This window comes from Terrapene carolina, unplaced genomic scaffold (assembly GCF_002925995.2).
Source record: "Terrapene carolina triunguis isolate 2854851 unplaced genomic scaffold, T_m_triunguis-2.0 Scaffold35022, whole genome shotgun sequence".
Lineage (NCBI taxonomy): Eukaryota > Metazoa > Chordata > Testudines > Emydidae > Terrapene > Terrapene triunguis.
The window spans coordinates 10,387,359-10,400,397 of record NW_020699373.1 but is presented as its reverse complement, the minus strand read 5'-3'; the positions used below and the strand labels follow the sequence as shown (position 1 = coordinate 10,400,397).

Genomic DNA, 13,039 nt, shown 5'->3' with positions numbered 1-13,039 from the left:
TAAATACCACAGAGGGTGAAGAGCCACTTAACCAAAAGGCAACATTGGCACAAGAACAAACAGATATAAACTGGTCATAAATAAATTCAGACTGGAAATTGGAAGATGGGTTCTAACCATCAGAAGGATGAGATTCTGGAACAGCCTCCAAATAGGAGTTGTGTGGGGCCAGACAACTTAAGAGAGCTGGACAAATTTCTGAATGGGATTGCATGAGAGGATTGCTTATGATGGTGTGGGGCTGGGATCAGCAGCCCTGGGGTTCACTTCCAGTGTATGTCTTCTGTTCCTGAAGGTCATGTTTCAGGATTTCAGCTGGCCATCTGCAGGGGTCAGGAAGTGATTCCTTCCCCCACTTCCCCTCCTCCCCATGTATTGTGTGGGTTTTTTGTTTTTAAATCTTCTTCCTCTGAAGGATTAGGGATGTCAACAGCTGTAGATGGGACATTGGATGGGGTGGGCCAGGGCTCTGAGGTGGCACCAAGCATTCTCTCTCTCAAGTGCTTGGCTGGCTGGTTCTTGCTTACATGCTCATGAGTCTAATTGATCACCATCTGCAGGAATTTTCCCTCAGGTCAGATTGGTAGTAACCGTGGGGATTTCTTGACTTCCTCTGCAGCATGGGATGCGGGTCACTTGCCAGGATTATCTGGGTTTCTCTCACTTAATCATTTCCCTGCCATTGCAAGGATCTCAGTCCCTCCTATTCTCTGCCTGTAGCACATAATAGTCTACTCTCTAGTTGGCTGTAATACTTTGGGTTTATTTTGGTTGCTGGGTTTAGTGTGCAGTTGCTGGGTGATGTTGGTGGCCTGTGCTATACAGGAGATCAGACTAGGCCAGCGGTTCTCAACCCGTGGGCTACGGGCCGCATGCGGCCCAATTAGCTCACAGATGCAGCCCAGCTGTGTGCTAAAGGCCGCGGGCCTCGGGGGTCCAGGTTACTGGCTGCCTGGCCACCCAGCGCCTTGAGGTCCGGGCTGCCGGGCGGGGTGCCGCACGGCGCAGCAAGATTGGGGTCACTGGCCGGCCCTGTGTGGTGGGGTCTGGGGCTGCGGCCCAGCTGGCCCCACAGAGCCTGGAGCTGCGGCCCAGCCGGCCCTGCAGAAAGTCCAGAGCTGCTGGCCCGGCAGGCCCTGTGTGGTGGGGTCCGGTGCTACTGCCCGGCCAGCCCCGCAGAATCTGGTGGGTTCTGGGGCTGCCAGCCTGGCCGGCCACGCAGAGGGTCTGGGGTTGGCATCGGGGCTGTGAGACGGCCCCGGGGTTGGGTTCCAGGCTCCTGCCCGGCTGCCCTGCCACCTGGCCCGAGTGGCTGGGTCCAGTGTCAGAGCTGCTGCCTGGCCCTGCACAGCAGGGTCTGGGGGCCCAGCCGCCAGGCCCCCCGCCAAGGGCTCCACTCCTGGCCCCACTTTGTGGCGGGGTCTCTGGGCGGAAGGCGCTGGGCATAGGGGTCGGGGACGGGCAGGGCGCTGTGGTTCTCAACCTGTGGCCCACAATGATAAATAGGTTGAGAACCACTGGACTAGGTGATCTGGTGGTCCCTTCTGGCCTTAAATTCTGTGACAGTGACTCTGTGATTACATATGATACGCCAATCCCACAAATCGTCTAGTCAGCAAGAGCGAGAAACAAATGTATCATACCTACAGCTCTTAATCATTCACTAGGTTGACAGTTTAATTTGGATGAGGAGTTGAAATTTGGGACTTGACAGTAATTAGGCAGTTTGAACTGGACTCTTTAATGCTGAAAGAACACTTCATTACCTTGCCAACTCTTCAGATCTCATTAGATAAAAATGACTAGAAAAGAACAAAGATGATGTTAAATTGAATATTGATGGAAGAGATTAAATAACTTCTTTCATCGTCAAAGAAATCCTCACAACACCCATGTGAATTGAATAAGGAATATCATCTCCATTTTACAGATGGGCAAACTAAAACACTGAGGCCCAGATCCACAAAGGAACTTAGGGGTATAAGTGCAGGGTTTAGTTTGGGTTTAAGTCTATGTCCCAGTTCTAGGCTCAACTGTGGTCTACAAAACTCCCACTGAATCCTGTAGGTGCCTAAACTTACTTGGCGCCTAAATTTTCAGGTTAAAAGTTCCCTCAGCACCTAAGTTTCTCCCTCTGAGCATGCATGCTAGGAGTCCAGACATCTATCTCCTGCCTAAGCCCCAGAGATATCCACAAATAGATGGAAGACAGGCATCCGTTCGCATATCTCATGTGTGGGGCCAGATCTGGTAGATGTGCTTAGAGGCCACGTACCAGATTAGGCCCCATTCAAATGAATAACTTTTAGCCCCGTGATTTGTACTCACCTGGGATGAGGGAGATGCAGGTTTAATTCCCTTCAAGCAAAGGGGAAGAAAGAACATTAACAAGCGTCTCCCACCTCTCCGGGGTGCTCTAACTTCTGAGCTATGAAATATTCTGATATGGGCTTTCTTCAGTCTCTCCTATTGAAGCTGTTCCTCTGTATATAAATATTTAGTCATTGGAGCAGGGGGTTGGGACCCTGAGTCTCCCACCTCCTAGGTGGGTACCCTACCCACAAGGCTAGACAGTAATTTTCTCTCTCTCTCTCTCACCCAGTGACTCTTAAGTATTTCTACACAGTGGAACAGCTTCAACAGGAGAAACTGAGGGACCCCTACATCAGATGATCCTGTAGCTCAGTGGTTAAAGCTCTCTCCTGGAGATCCCTGTTCAAATCCTTTCTCGGCCCGACGGGTGGGTTGAACCTGGGTCTCCCACAACCCAGCTAAGTGCTTTAACCAGTGGGCTAAAAGTTATACAATAAGATCATCTTCTGGCCATTTTGTGCAGTGAGGCAGGAGCCTAATTAATTCTCATAAGAAACAATTTAGGCGCCTAAGCCACTGGACTCCAGGAGAGGGGATTCCCAACTCAAGCTTTGTGGATCACAGTGTTGTTCCTGTCATTTTCTAGGTGCCTAAATGTTAGGTGTTGCAACATGAAGCATTGCAACACCCCAGAGAGATTAGTCATTTGCACAAGGCCACTTTGAGTCAATTAAAACATCCAGATTAGGAATATGAGGATTCCTGAATCCCAGCTCTGTACTCAACCAATGGACTCTGTTGCCTTTCTGCATGTACACAGAATGTTATTTTCTTGGGAATTATTTGTAACTACAATTTGACTTGAAAAGAACATATTAATTACACATCAAACAAATACAAAACTGATCTCCTAAAATGTATATCTTGAAATTGTTGGAGAACACATTTTAAAAATCCCAAACATTATGGCCGATCCATTCAGGCTTTCATCAGAACAATGCTAGATTATTCTTTTTTAAAAAGTTTAACATCCATACAGTCTGCAACATAACATGGCAACTGTTTGCTTAGGAAAAGAGGACAGCTTTATGGTGATGAGAAACTGGAAAGAACTTTGTGATAACACGACTGCTACAGGTTCTTTAATGACCTTATGCCTATGTGTGGCAGGTGAATATGTTGGGATCAAAAGCAAAATAAGATGGGACAGATATTTATAGTGTAAAGGAGTATGTTAGTGTATAGACTATTAGCATATGGACTATATATCTGATGAGAATATATGAATGTTAGTTCATTTAAACGTTATGTAAGTAAACTAAACAAAAGTCCTTTAGTGTAAAATTCTCCTTTCTCATAACTAAATTACAAAGAAAATATTCGGCTTCTGAAACAAGGAAACAATAGTTTGTTTATAACAGAGCATGTTGACTAATCATGATTGTTTAACCATCTTTTGTTTGTTGAATAGGATTATTATAATATACATAGACCCTGATCATGTAATTAGATCGGTGCACAAAGACCTCTGGGCTTGCTTGAACCCCATTTAAGTATACCATATACCACTTTTAAGCAACCATATAATCTTCCAATACCTTTATAAAAGAGTTGAGTGGAATACAATATATATATATATAATTTATACCTCACTGACCTCAATGGAGTTACACCAGGGATTAATGTGCCACCCAACTACTACAGAAATGCCTTGTTGCCTTTTACAGAAGTTGCCTTGTTGGAGTTGGAAGGACAGACAAAGGTCAAAAGAGGCAACCAACCAGAGAAAGAGAGAAAAATAGAGAAGCTAGGCGACTACTGAAAGAGAAACAATGAAAACATGGCATAAAGATTGGGAAATCTACTCTCAAATCTACTCTCAAAGCACAAGTTTGCTTCCTATCAAAATTAAATTCTTCTAACCCTGAGATGGCCTTCTCCTAAACTGTCCCTTCTTTCTACTATTCTCCACCGATATAATAGGCAGGGTCACCAGCCCTATCACAATACGTTTGCTTTTCTCTTTCATTGCAGCAAATAAAACAAGGTAATTAATGTTTGTTCCAAATCTCTACTGGCCTGGGGTACCAACAGGGAATGGAAGTGAACTTAGGTTTTTTGCATGGCAGTGAAGTCTAGAATACTGTTGATGAGACTGACCTACTTCTATTTTTGTACCAATTATAAGAATATCCTCCATAGTATTTTAAAATCAGACATCAAATTTAGCTTGTAATAAGAAACATCTGTATTCTGCCATAAAATGCTGGGACTTTTTTCTTAGCATAACCTCTAAGGAAAAGACTATTTTTAAGGACTCTGAAATGAGTTATTAATATTTCCCTCTCTCTAGTGATGGTGTTTTCATTATCATAAATTTTGAGTGAGAGGCCCTGATTAAGGTTCAGGAGGAGATGCACGTTCAAATTCATGTTTTCTGCCAAGGATCTGTGGATTCTACTTCAATGGCCCATAATGTGGCTTTTTGATTAGATGTTTGTTTTGCTTCTCTATTTTGGGGGAACAATATAAAAGTAATCTTACAAACTCTCCTGTATCATTAACAAAATCTTGACTCTTACTCTTGGGAATTTACCATTTAGATTCAAATTAAGCCCTCACCCATCCTCTTAATTTTGAAGGGTGACCCTCATTTTTTAAACCCATATTTCTCTCGGATCTGCATGAACCTGCTGTCATTTCACTTCCAACTACTCTAGAATACTTACATGAATTTTAAAAAACCCTGAACTTATAGGAAGTATTTGTATTCCTGACCTCAGCTCATTTTAATCTTCCTGCAGTAAAAATGTTATCATGTCTTCTATTTAGAGTCTAGGCAGCAGGGTGAGATCAGAGTACTGGGAATCTTGTTGGTTTTGGTTTGCATGGGATTCAACCAAATGTCTTGTCTTTTTGTTCCATTGTATGCTTTACTCACCCTCAATTTTGCTTTCATTCTGAAGCATCTAACCATAACCTGGTCTAGGGTGGAAACCATCTGAAACCACAGACTTTCCATGTGAGACCTTAACTCAGCACAAGTTTGTGAATGCAGACTGACTTTAAAAGGCTTGCTCAGCTTTAGAAGACTTGAGAAGTCATGTGGTATAGTGAATACAGCTGTCCTCTGCAACAGCCACCACTGTTATTATTTGTACTGTCAAGTATCAGAGGGGTAGCCGTGTTAGTCTGAATCTGTAAAAAGCAACAGAGGGTCCTGTGGCAGAAGTATTGGGAGCATAAGCTTTCGTGGGTAAGAACCTCACTTCTTCAGATGCAAGTGAATTTGTACTGTGGTAGCTCCCAGATGACTCAATCAGGGTTGGGGTGCCATTAAGCTGCATGTTGTACAAATACAGATGGGGCCATTGTCCTTTATGCAAAGAAGTTACGTTCTGAGACCCCCAATCTGCAGCTGAATCCACATGGACAGCTCTTTGCCCCAGAGCGGTGATGCAATAGGATTTTCACAGGAGTAAGGGATTGGTGTCTAGGATTCTTAAGAGGAGTGCACATGAGAAAGAAGGGAACACTGAAATACACCTTTACATATCTACAGTTCACTCTGGTATTTTGTTACTTTTCCAATTTATAAACTTTTCACTGGAGCCAACACTCAGTGCTCTCCATGGCAGCGGTGGGGCGAGTGACACACTTGGCCATACCCAAGGAGGCAGATAAATCCCCCCTGCTCATCTGAATCCTTTGCAGTCGCCGCACAAGCGCTCAGGCATGCATCGCAGAACAGGTGGCAGCTTCCCCGCAGGGCACCTGTGCGTGCAGCAAAGGCAGAGCCTGGTCCTGAGTGGGGTGAGCCCCCCCGCCCCTGACACGCAGGGGCATCACCGTGCCTGGCCCAGGGCGGAGTTGCGGGCAGGATGCCCCAGGGAGCTGCAAACAGGGCGAATCGGGGGGGGGGGCAGGGGACAATTGCAGGCCTGGAGCTCGGGGGCGCCACCAAAACGTGGCCTGTGTAAGTAAAGTACAAAGGGAGGGGGCGGGGCCCCCCAGGTTTCGATTTCTCCACAGGCGCCTGGCAGCCACACGGTGACCCCCCCGCCCCCAGGGCCCCGCGATCCCTCACGGGGGGGGGTCACACCCTCTTTCCTGGGCCAGGTGCCCGGCCCCTCGCTCCGCATGAGGCTGCGGCTCGGCTACGCGCCGGCCCAGGACAGAAACGAGCCGCGCACCGCTACGGGAGCAGAGCTGACCGAGCGCGCCCCAGACACCGGGAGCGCGCAGTGCGCCTGCGCCGAGGAGGCTAGGGGCGGGGAGGGGACCGGAGGGGGCGGCTTCGCGCCTACTGACGCGGAGGGTTGCCAGGGTGCGTGGCGCGCGCTGAGCGGTCCCGCAAGGAACGTCGGGGGGCGGGGCGAGGCAGGCGCGCGCCTGGGTGCACGCCTTGCGCCGGCGACGTCGGGCGCTTGGTCCCGACGCGCGCGCTACCTCTCGGTGAGGCTGGGCCTGGGTGTGTCGCCTGCGGAGGGCCCCCCCCCTCACCGCACCGCATGCGCAGAAGAGGCAGCCCCGCCTTCAGCCCTCACTCCGTCCCTCCCTACCCCGGCTCCTCTCCCATCCTTCTCGCGTTCCCCTCCCGTGGCACCCGCCGCCGCGCCGCGCCGCTCGCTCCCCCTCCCCCGGTCCCTCGCCGCTTCCTCCTGTCTGTGCCATGGATGGGTGAGTACCTGCCTGGCCCCCGGGGGCGCGGCCCGCCGGGGCGGGGCTGGGCTCGGCTCGGGGCGGGGGGGGCGAGCCCCGCTGCTCCCCGCGCCCACCGGCCGCTTTCCAGCCGCGGAGCTGGGGGGGATGCGGCCGGGCAGCGGCGGGCTCCCCTGGGGGCCGGGCGGGGCGGGGTGGCAGGTGGGGGCTGATCCTGTGTCTGGCATGACTCGCCTCCCCCGGGCTGGTGCGGCCCCGCCCGGTGTCTGAGGCGAGGCGGGTCTCGGGGGCTCCCGGGGGGGGGGGGGGCGGGCCGGCCCCCCGGGGGCGGGGGGGGGGGCCGCGGTTCTCTTTGGGGCCCGGGGGGGGGGCTTGAACTGGGCGCGGGGCCGTGAGCCCGGGGGGCCGAGCCGCCGCTTGCCCCGGTGCCTCCCTCTTCGATAAGGCTGGTGCGCGGCCGTGTCACCCGGCCGCCGCGGCCCCTCCTGCCCCGGGGCGGGGGTCGGTTTGCAGCGGGAGCTGCTGCGGCTGTGGTTGGCAAGGGGAAGTGCCGCGCACGGGAAGCTCGGCTGGGCTGCGGGTCCCCTCGGTCAGCAGAGGGGCGAGAAACCAGGCGAACAGGAAGGAAGCGTGCGCCGTGCTAGCGAAGCCAGCCGCTCCGGACGGGCTAAACCGGGTGCTGGCAGGGAGGGGCTGTGTGTGCGGATGGTAACACCAAGGAGTGGAGCCTCCCAGGCTGCGGGTTATTGTCGGAGCACATGATCGTTTCATGGAGTAGGCATCAGGCAGCGTCCCTGCCTGGCCTTAGGTTAAAGGGTTGAATATAGTCTGATTTTCAGGGCAATGTTTGTGATTTTGAGTTTTCTCCGTTGGCGGAGACTGCACCTTATGTTGATGTAAACAACCGTTGGGGATCCCTAAACCTGTCAAAGCTATCGTTTTGATTTTAGGCTGGTGTAGTTCCATGGACTTGGACTTAGTTACTCCTGATTTGCAGTGGTGAGCGGAGTGACTTTATATAATGTTGTTTTCCCCCTGTCGAATAAGATTTCATGGTAGATTATACGAATGTTTTAAATGTTCCCAACAATTAACTTGGACTCTTGCTAGATATATCACAGAGATCGGCCTCTTAAGTACCTTCTTGCCACTTCAGAGTAAACATAATTAAACAGACACATGCTATTTTGAATTCACAATTCTGAATTGTAAAGTGACAATTTAATAAGACTGTAATTCAAAGCTACAATTTAAGTCCATACCTTCATGTTAGCAATTTTTTTGTATGAAGCATGAATTTCTGGATTCTGGAATGTTGAACTACAATCACTATGTTACTGGAGCACGATAGGAGTATTGCTGTTGAAACAGAGTTCAATGTTTGAATGAAGCATAACTGGTTCACCATATTATTACAAATTGCTCTCTAGCCTTATGAATCTTAGTTATATACTTTAAATACCATTTTATAAAATAACTTTAAGGCCTTGCTCCTGCAAACACTTACGGTGTACTTTTATGCAGTGAGTAGTCCTTTTGATTTCAGTTGGACTACTCACATGTCTAATTAAGCACATGCATATATGTTCACAGAATTGGAGTATTAATCTGTATACGATTACAACAAATTTTAAAGGGCGGCTATAAATTCAAAACCTAGTTGGTTTCAAAAATAAAATTAAAATTACTTGTGAGTTTCCTTGACAATTTTGGTTTTTAAACAAAAAAGAAAATATGATTACAAACTGGAGAAATATTTTGTATGATTACATTGAATTTCCATAATCATATATGTATGTTATAACAACAGTAGGAAGAAAAATGCTGTGGAAGTCTGACTTTACGTACATGGTGTTACTTCAAAGCCAGTCCCATTCCTCTGTCAATTTAAAATCACATCTAATTTTTTTATTTTTTTTTTTAACTTCGAGTACTTACAGGTAAGACCTAAGAATACTGAAACAAATTATGGAAATTCTATATTTGTACAGCACCTAACACAAGGAAGCCCAAATTGGTTATAGTCTTCTAGTGCTACATAAATGTTAATAATAGAGTTGGCAGTCTTCCAACATAATGTTCTTTTGGAAAATGCTGATTCATCTAAAGCTACATGTTTTGCAGAAATGTGTGGGTTTTGACAACATATTGTTAAATGGAGCTGAAGGTTTTGACCTCATTGATACGGAACTTACGATTTTCTTCTTTGAAAAAACAAATTTTTAAAAATTTGAAAAGTAAAACAAATATTTTGTTCTGATTGATCAGAATGATTTTTGGGGGGGGGATTTTGTTTTAAAAGGGAATTTAGGGTTGTGGTGGTTTTTTTTTTTTTTTTTTTTTTTTGTTCTGTTCCAAAACAGACCCTCCCCCCCATCATAGAATTTCATATGAAACAAAAAATTCTGGGTTCCCACCTAGGTCTGGGCATTTTCTGTCTTTTTTTCACTTTGTATAGTTAGTTTTTCCCTATGTAGATTTTAAGGCTGCATTAGGAAGGGGAGGTGGGAAACGGAAGTAGTACTAGGTAGTAGATGTATAATATCTGAAAATACTTCTAATTCAATTTTTAAGTGACTAGATTTCAAGTTGAACAGCATCCTTTTCTGTGTGTAAATAGTGAACAGTATACAAATTGTATAGGTTTGAATAATTTTTAATTGTATTTGTGTAACTAACTGTATTTGAAGCTTCTAATAAAGTGGAAAGATTTTGTTTTGCAGATGATAGTCTTTTATTACAGCCTTTAGAATAGTGTGTGACACACAACATAGTTTCAGTAGCTAAGTACAGCTGGGCTAGTTAAAGGTGAATTCCTTTTTTTGCACATTAGTTCCTGCTTTTAACAACCTCATTTGTCTTTGGTAATAAGGGATCTTGGGGTTGTTAATATCTGCTTAGATTGTCAAAACTTAGATGACTTTGTTTCCACTTTTTGGGTGCCCATTTGAGACTTAAAGGAAGTTTTATATTTAGTGGGCACCTACAAGCACTCTGAAAATTGGGCCTCTTGTGAGTTTCTCAGGTTGAAACCCCAAAATTGGTAGTTACTTTTGAAAACTTAAGCCTTCAAGAAAGGGATAATAACTTAAAAATTTAAACTAAATCCAATGCTAGCCTGGTTTTATTCTTAAATTCTTGAGAACTTAACAGAAAAATCTTTATATAAATCTTCAAAATGATTAAAATATTTTATAGCACTGTTTGTTGAGAAAGAAGTTGCATTTTATATGTTGAAGTAGTTACGCAAGCTATACATACAGGAGGAACTTCCTTTCTATGGCATACTAAGGTTAATTTACACCTAAAACCACTGCTTAGTGAATGCAAGGTTATACTAAATCAGAGAGGATTCGTGTGTTCCTCTATGAAGTTAGGAACTTGATCTTTGCAACATTGTTCTGATGCGTGACAGCCAGAAGGAGTAACAGATTCCCTCTTTCATTGTCCCAGCGGAATGTAGTGAAGGGGAAATTGCATTTTAATTACTTTAGATCCAGTGGTGAGATTAAAAGAAAAATATAAATCACTTCATCCATGATTGATTTTTTTTTTCTCTACCAAACACAATAGGAAAATACGTATTTTTAAATAAGCTCAATTACTTTAGTTGCAACAATTGTTGCAACTAAAGTAATTGAGCTTATTTAAAAACATTGGAACAATACTGGAACAAGAAATACTGGAACAATAAAAATGAACTGAGTAAGCACAGTTATTAGGTATTCATTTACAAGATACATCCAGCCAGTTCGTTACTGGGTTCAGTCTCTAGCTGCAACTGCTTCTAGCTGAAAAGGCTATTGAACTCTGCCAGACAGAATGTTCTAGCCTTAAAGGTGCAGTAATCTCTTGCTCACCATCAGGGCCAGCTCTAGGCACCAGCAAACCAAGCATGTGCTTGGGGCGGCAGAATTCCAGGGGCGGCATTCCGGGTTGTGGTGGTGGTTGCGCTCTCTGAGGTTGTTTTTGTTTTTGTTATTTTTTTTGCTTGGGGCGGCAGAAAACCTAGAGCCGGCCCTGCTTCATTGGCCACAACTTTTGTTTAGATTTATAATGCACTTCAGCTTTATTTAAACAGTTTTCGCACCAATTTAACTGCATTTCTAAACCAGTATACTTAAATAGTGAAAAAAGAGTGTGTAAACAAGTCCTACTACGTAAAAAGAGCACTTATCCCAAGCTCAGGATGTTCTTGACAAACTTAAATATTTTTAATACATAAACTTTGTCGCTTACTAACAACACCAGCAACAACATGCATACAACAAAAAATTAATAAACCACCACCAGTATTTCCTCAGCCATCTTCCAGCTCCTGATGGGCCACGCAACATTCCCTAAAGGTTAACAAACTCTGACTGTTATGAACCTGCATGGGATGGACCCTAACACACTGCTCTGCCAACAGTCTCCCTTGATCTCTTACACAGTTTGAGCTGTAGCTCAGGCACCTCCAGTGATCGCAAATGATAACCATATAAAATAATGTAGTGGACTTTTGTGTGTTTATTTTTTAACCAGATTCTCCTTTTTAAAGTAAATCTATGCCATAATTACATCAGGATATGATAGAGTTGGATTTAATTGTGTAATGAAAATATAGCTAGAGCACAGTACTTGTAATTCTTTTACAGTGTACGCTGGATGATTCAACAATTGCACAATATCTGTATCCTTGATTTCGTTTTGTCTATGTGACTGAAGTGAAACATTAATAATTTTTTCTCAGTAAATTCATAAGATATCAGGCATTTGAACACAGTTGTTGGTGCATGATTGATTGAGTGTGCTGGAATTTCAAACTTTGCAGGGATAGCTTGTTAATTGCAGGTGATCAGTCTTATAGAGCCTTCAGCTTGTACTGAGGAAAGAAGCTAATAGTTTAACTCTTGAGTATTTGAAAAATATAGCTCAGGAAATTGATTCTGTACAACATAATGTTCATAATGGTCTCTTTCAATCTCAAAAGGTGTGGTTGTAGATGCAGAAGTGTCCCTCAATACTCTTTTTCCCACGCTATGAAAGGTCCCCTCTGACACACATCACAGCTAAATGTTTTTAGAGCATAGGTCATTGAGAACTAATAAAACGTTGTTTAAATGTTCATTATTCTGTTTTGGGTGCTCTTTTGTTCCACAAGCGTAATTTTTCACAACACCTGAAGAAAATGTTTTTTTTGTTTTCAAAATCCTGAACATGTGAAAATAAGAGTCTGCGTTTTAATGAGCATGCAAATAAAATCATTTTCAACACAAGTGGTATAGTAGCCAGGACATCAGGATGAAGGGAAAAAGAACCATTTCCTTGGTTACTACTGTTAATCTAGTTTTCCCCAAACTTCCATCCCAAAAGCTGGTGGAGTGGACACTCATCCATAAGTCAATGGTGTAACTGTTGATCTGTCTGACTGCTCTGAGATGAGTTTTCTTAGTCATAGCACTTCACGTCACTTCAACTTTCTGCCATGCTTATTCATTCAAAGCCATGATGCATGCACAATGGAATTTAGACTGGTTAGGGAGGACAACTGGATCAAAAGAACACAGCTTTAGTGTGTTTAAAAAAAAAAAAAGTGTTCACACAATTGCCCAAGTCTATGGTATCATCAATAATACTACTAAGACCCCACAATTTAACCAAAGCATTACTAACTTTTTATATGTGCAGTGTACATAGTCACAAGAGTGATGATCCAAAACTAGTATAACATTCAGATAGGAGCAGCAAAGTTGTTGGACTTTCGACTTTCTGGTCTATTCCCAAAGCAGGATTCTTTCTAAAGGATCATTGATTGGTAACCCCTTCATTGTCTTTAGATGGTAAATGTGCATATCGTTGGTGGTCACTTGCAGGATGGTCTTGTGAGGGACATGAAATACATCTCTTCCCCTTAGGCTGTAGGAGAGAGCTATACAGAACTGATCTTCTGCTTCTCATAAGGATCTGGGGCAGAGTTTCCCTATAAACCCTCATTTGAATATCTTAACACCCAGGATGTGGGAGAACCTGGTTCAATTCACCCTTCTCCTTGATATTTGGACATGTATTTGTCACCTCAGGT

At 44.8% G+C, this 13,039-nt stretch overlaps 1 protein-coding gene across 2 annotated transcripts in view; it reads left to right on the top strand.

Annotated features, from left to right (window-relative positions):
- Positions 1-6,868: 6,868 nt before the first annotated feature.
- The window catches only part of LOC112118351 (polypyrimidine tract-binding protein 3), a 97,978-nt gene continuing 91,807 nt past the window's right edge, over positions 6,869-13,039 (top strand). The window contains exon 1 of one of the 2 annotated variants that reach the window (XM_024216620.3): positions 6,869-6,993. Coding sequence is in view for 1 of the 2 variants with exons in the window: in XM_024216618.3 (XP_024072386.1) it covers positions 6,986-6,993 (8 nt within the window). In the remaining variant the exon portion in view is untranslated. The remainder of the gene's footprint in view (positions 6,994-13,039) is intronic. The other variant, XM_024216618.3, reaches the window with a different exon arrangement.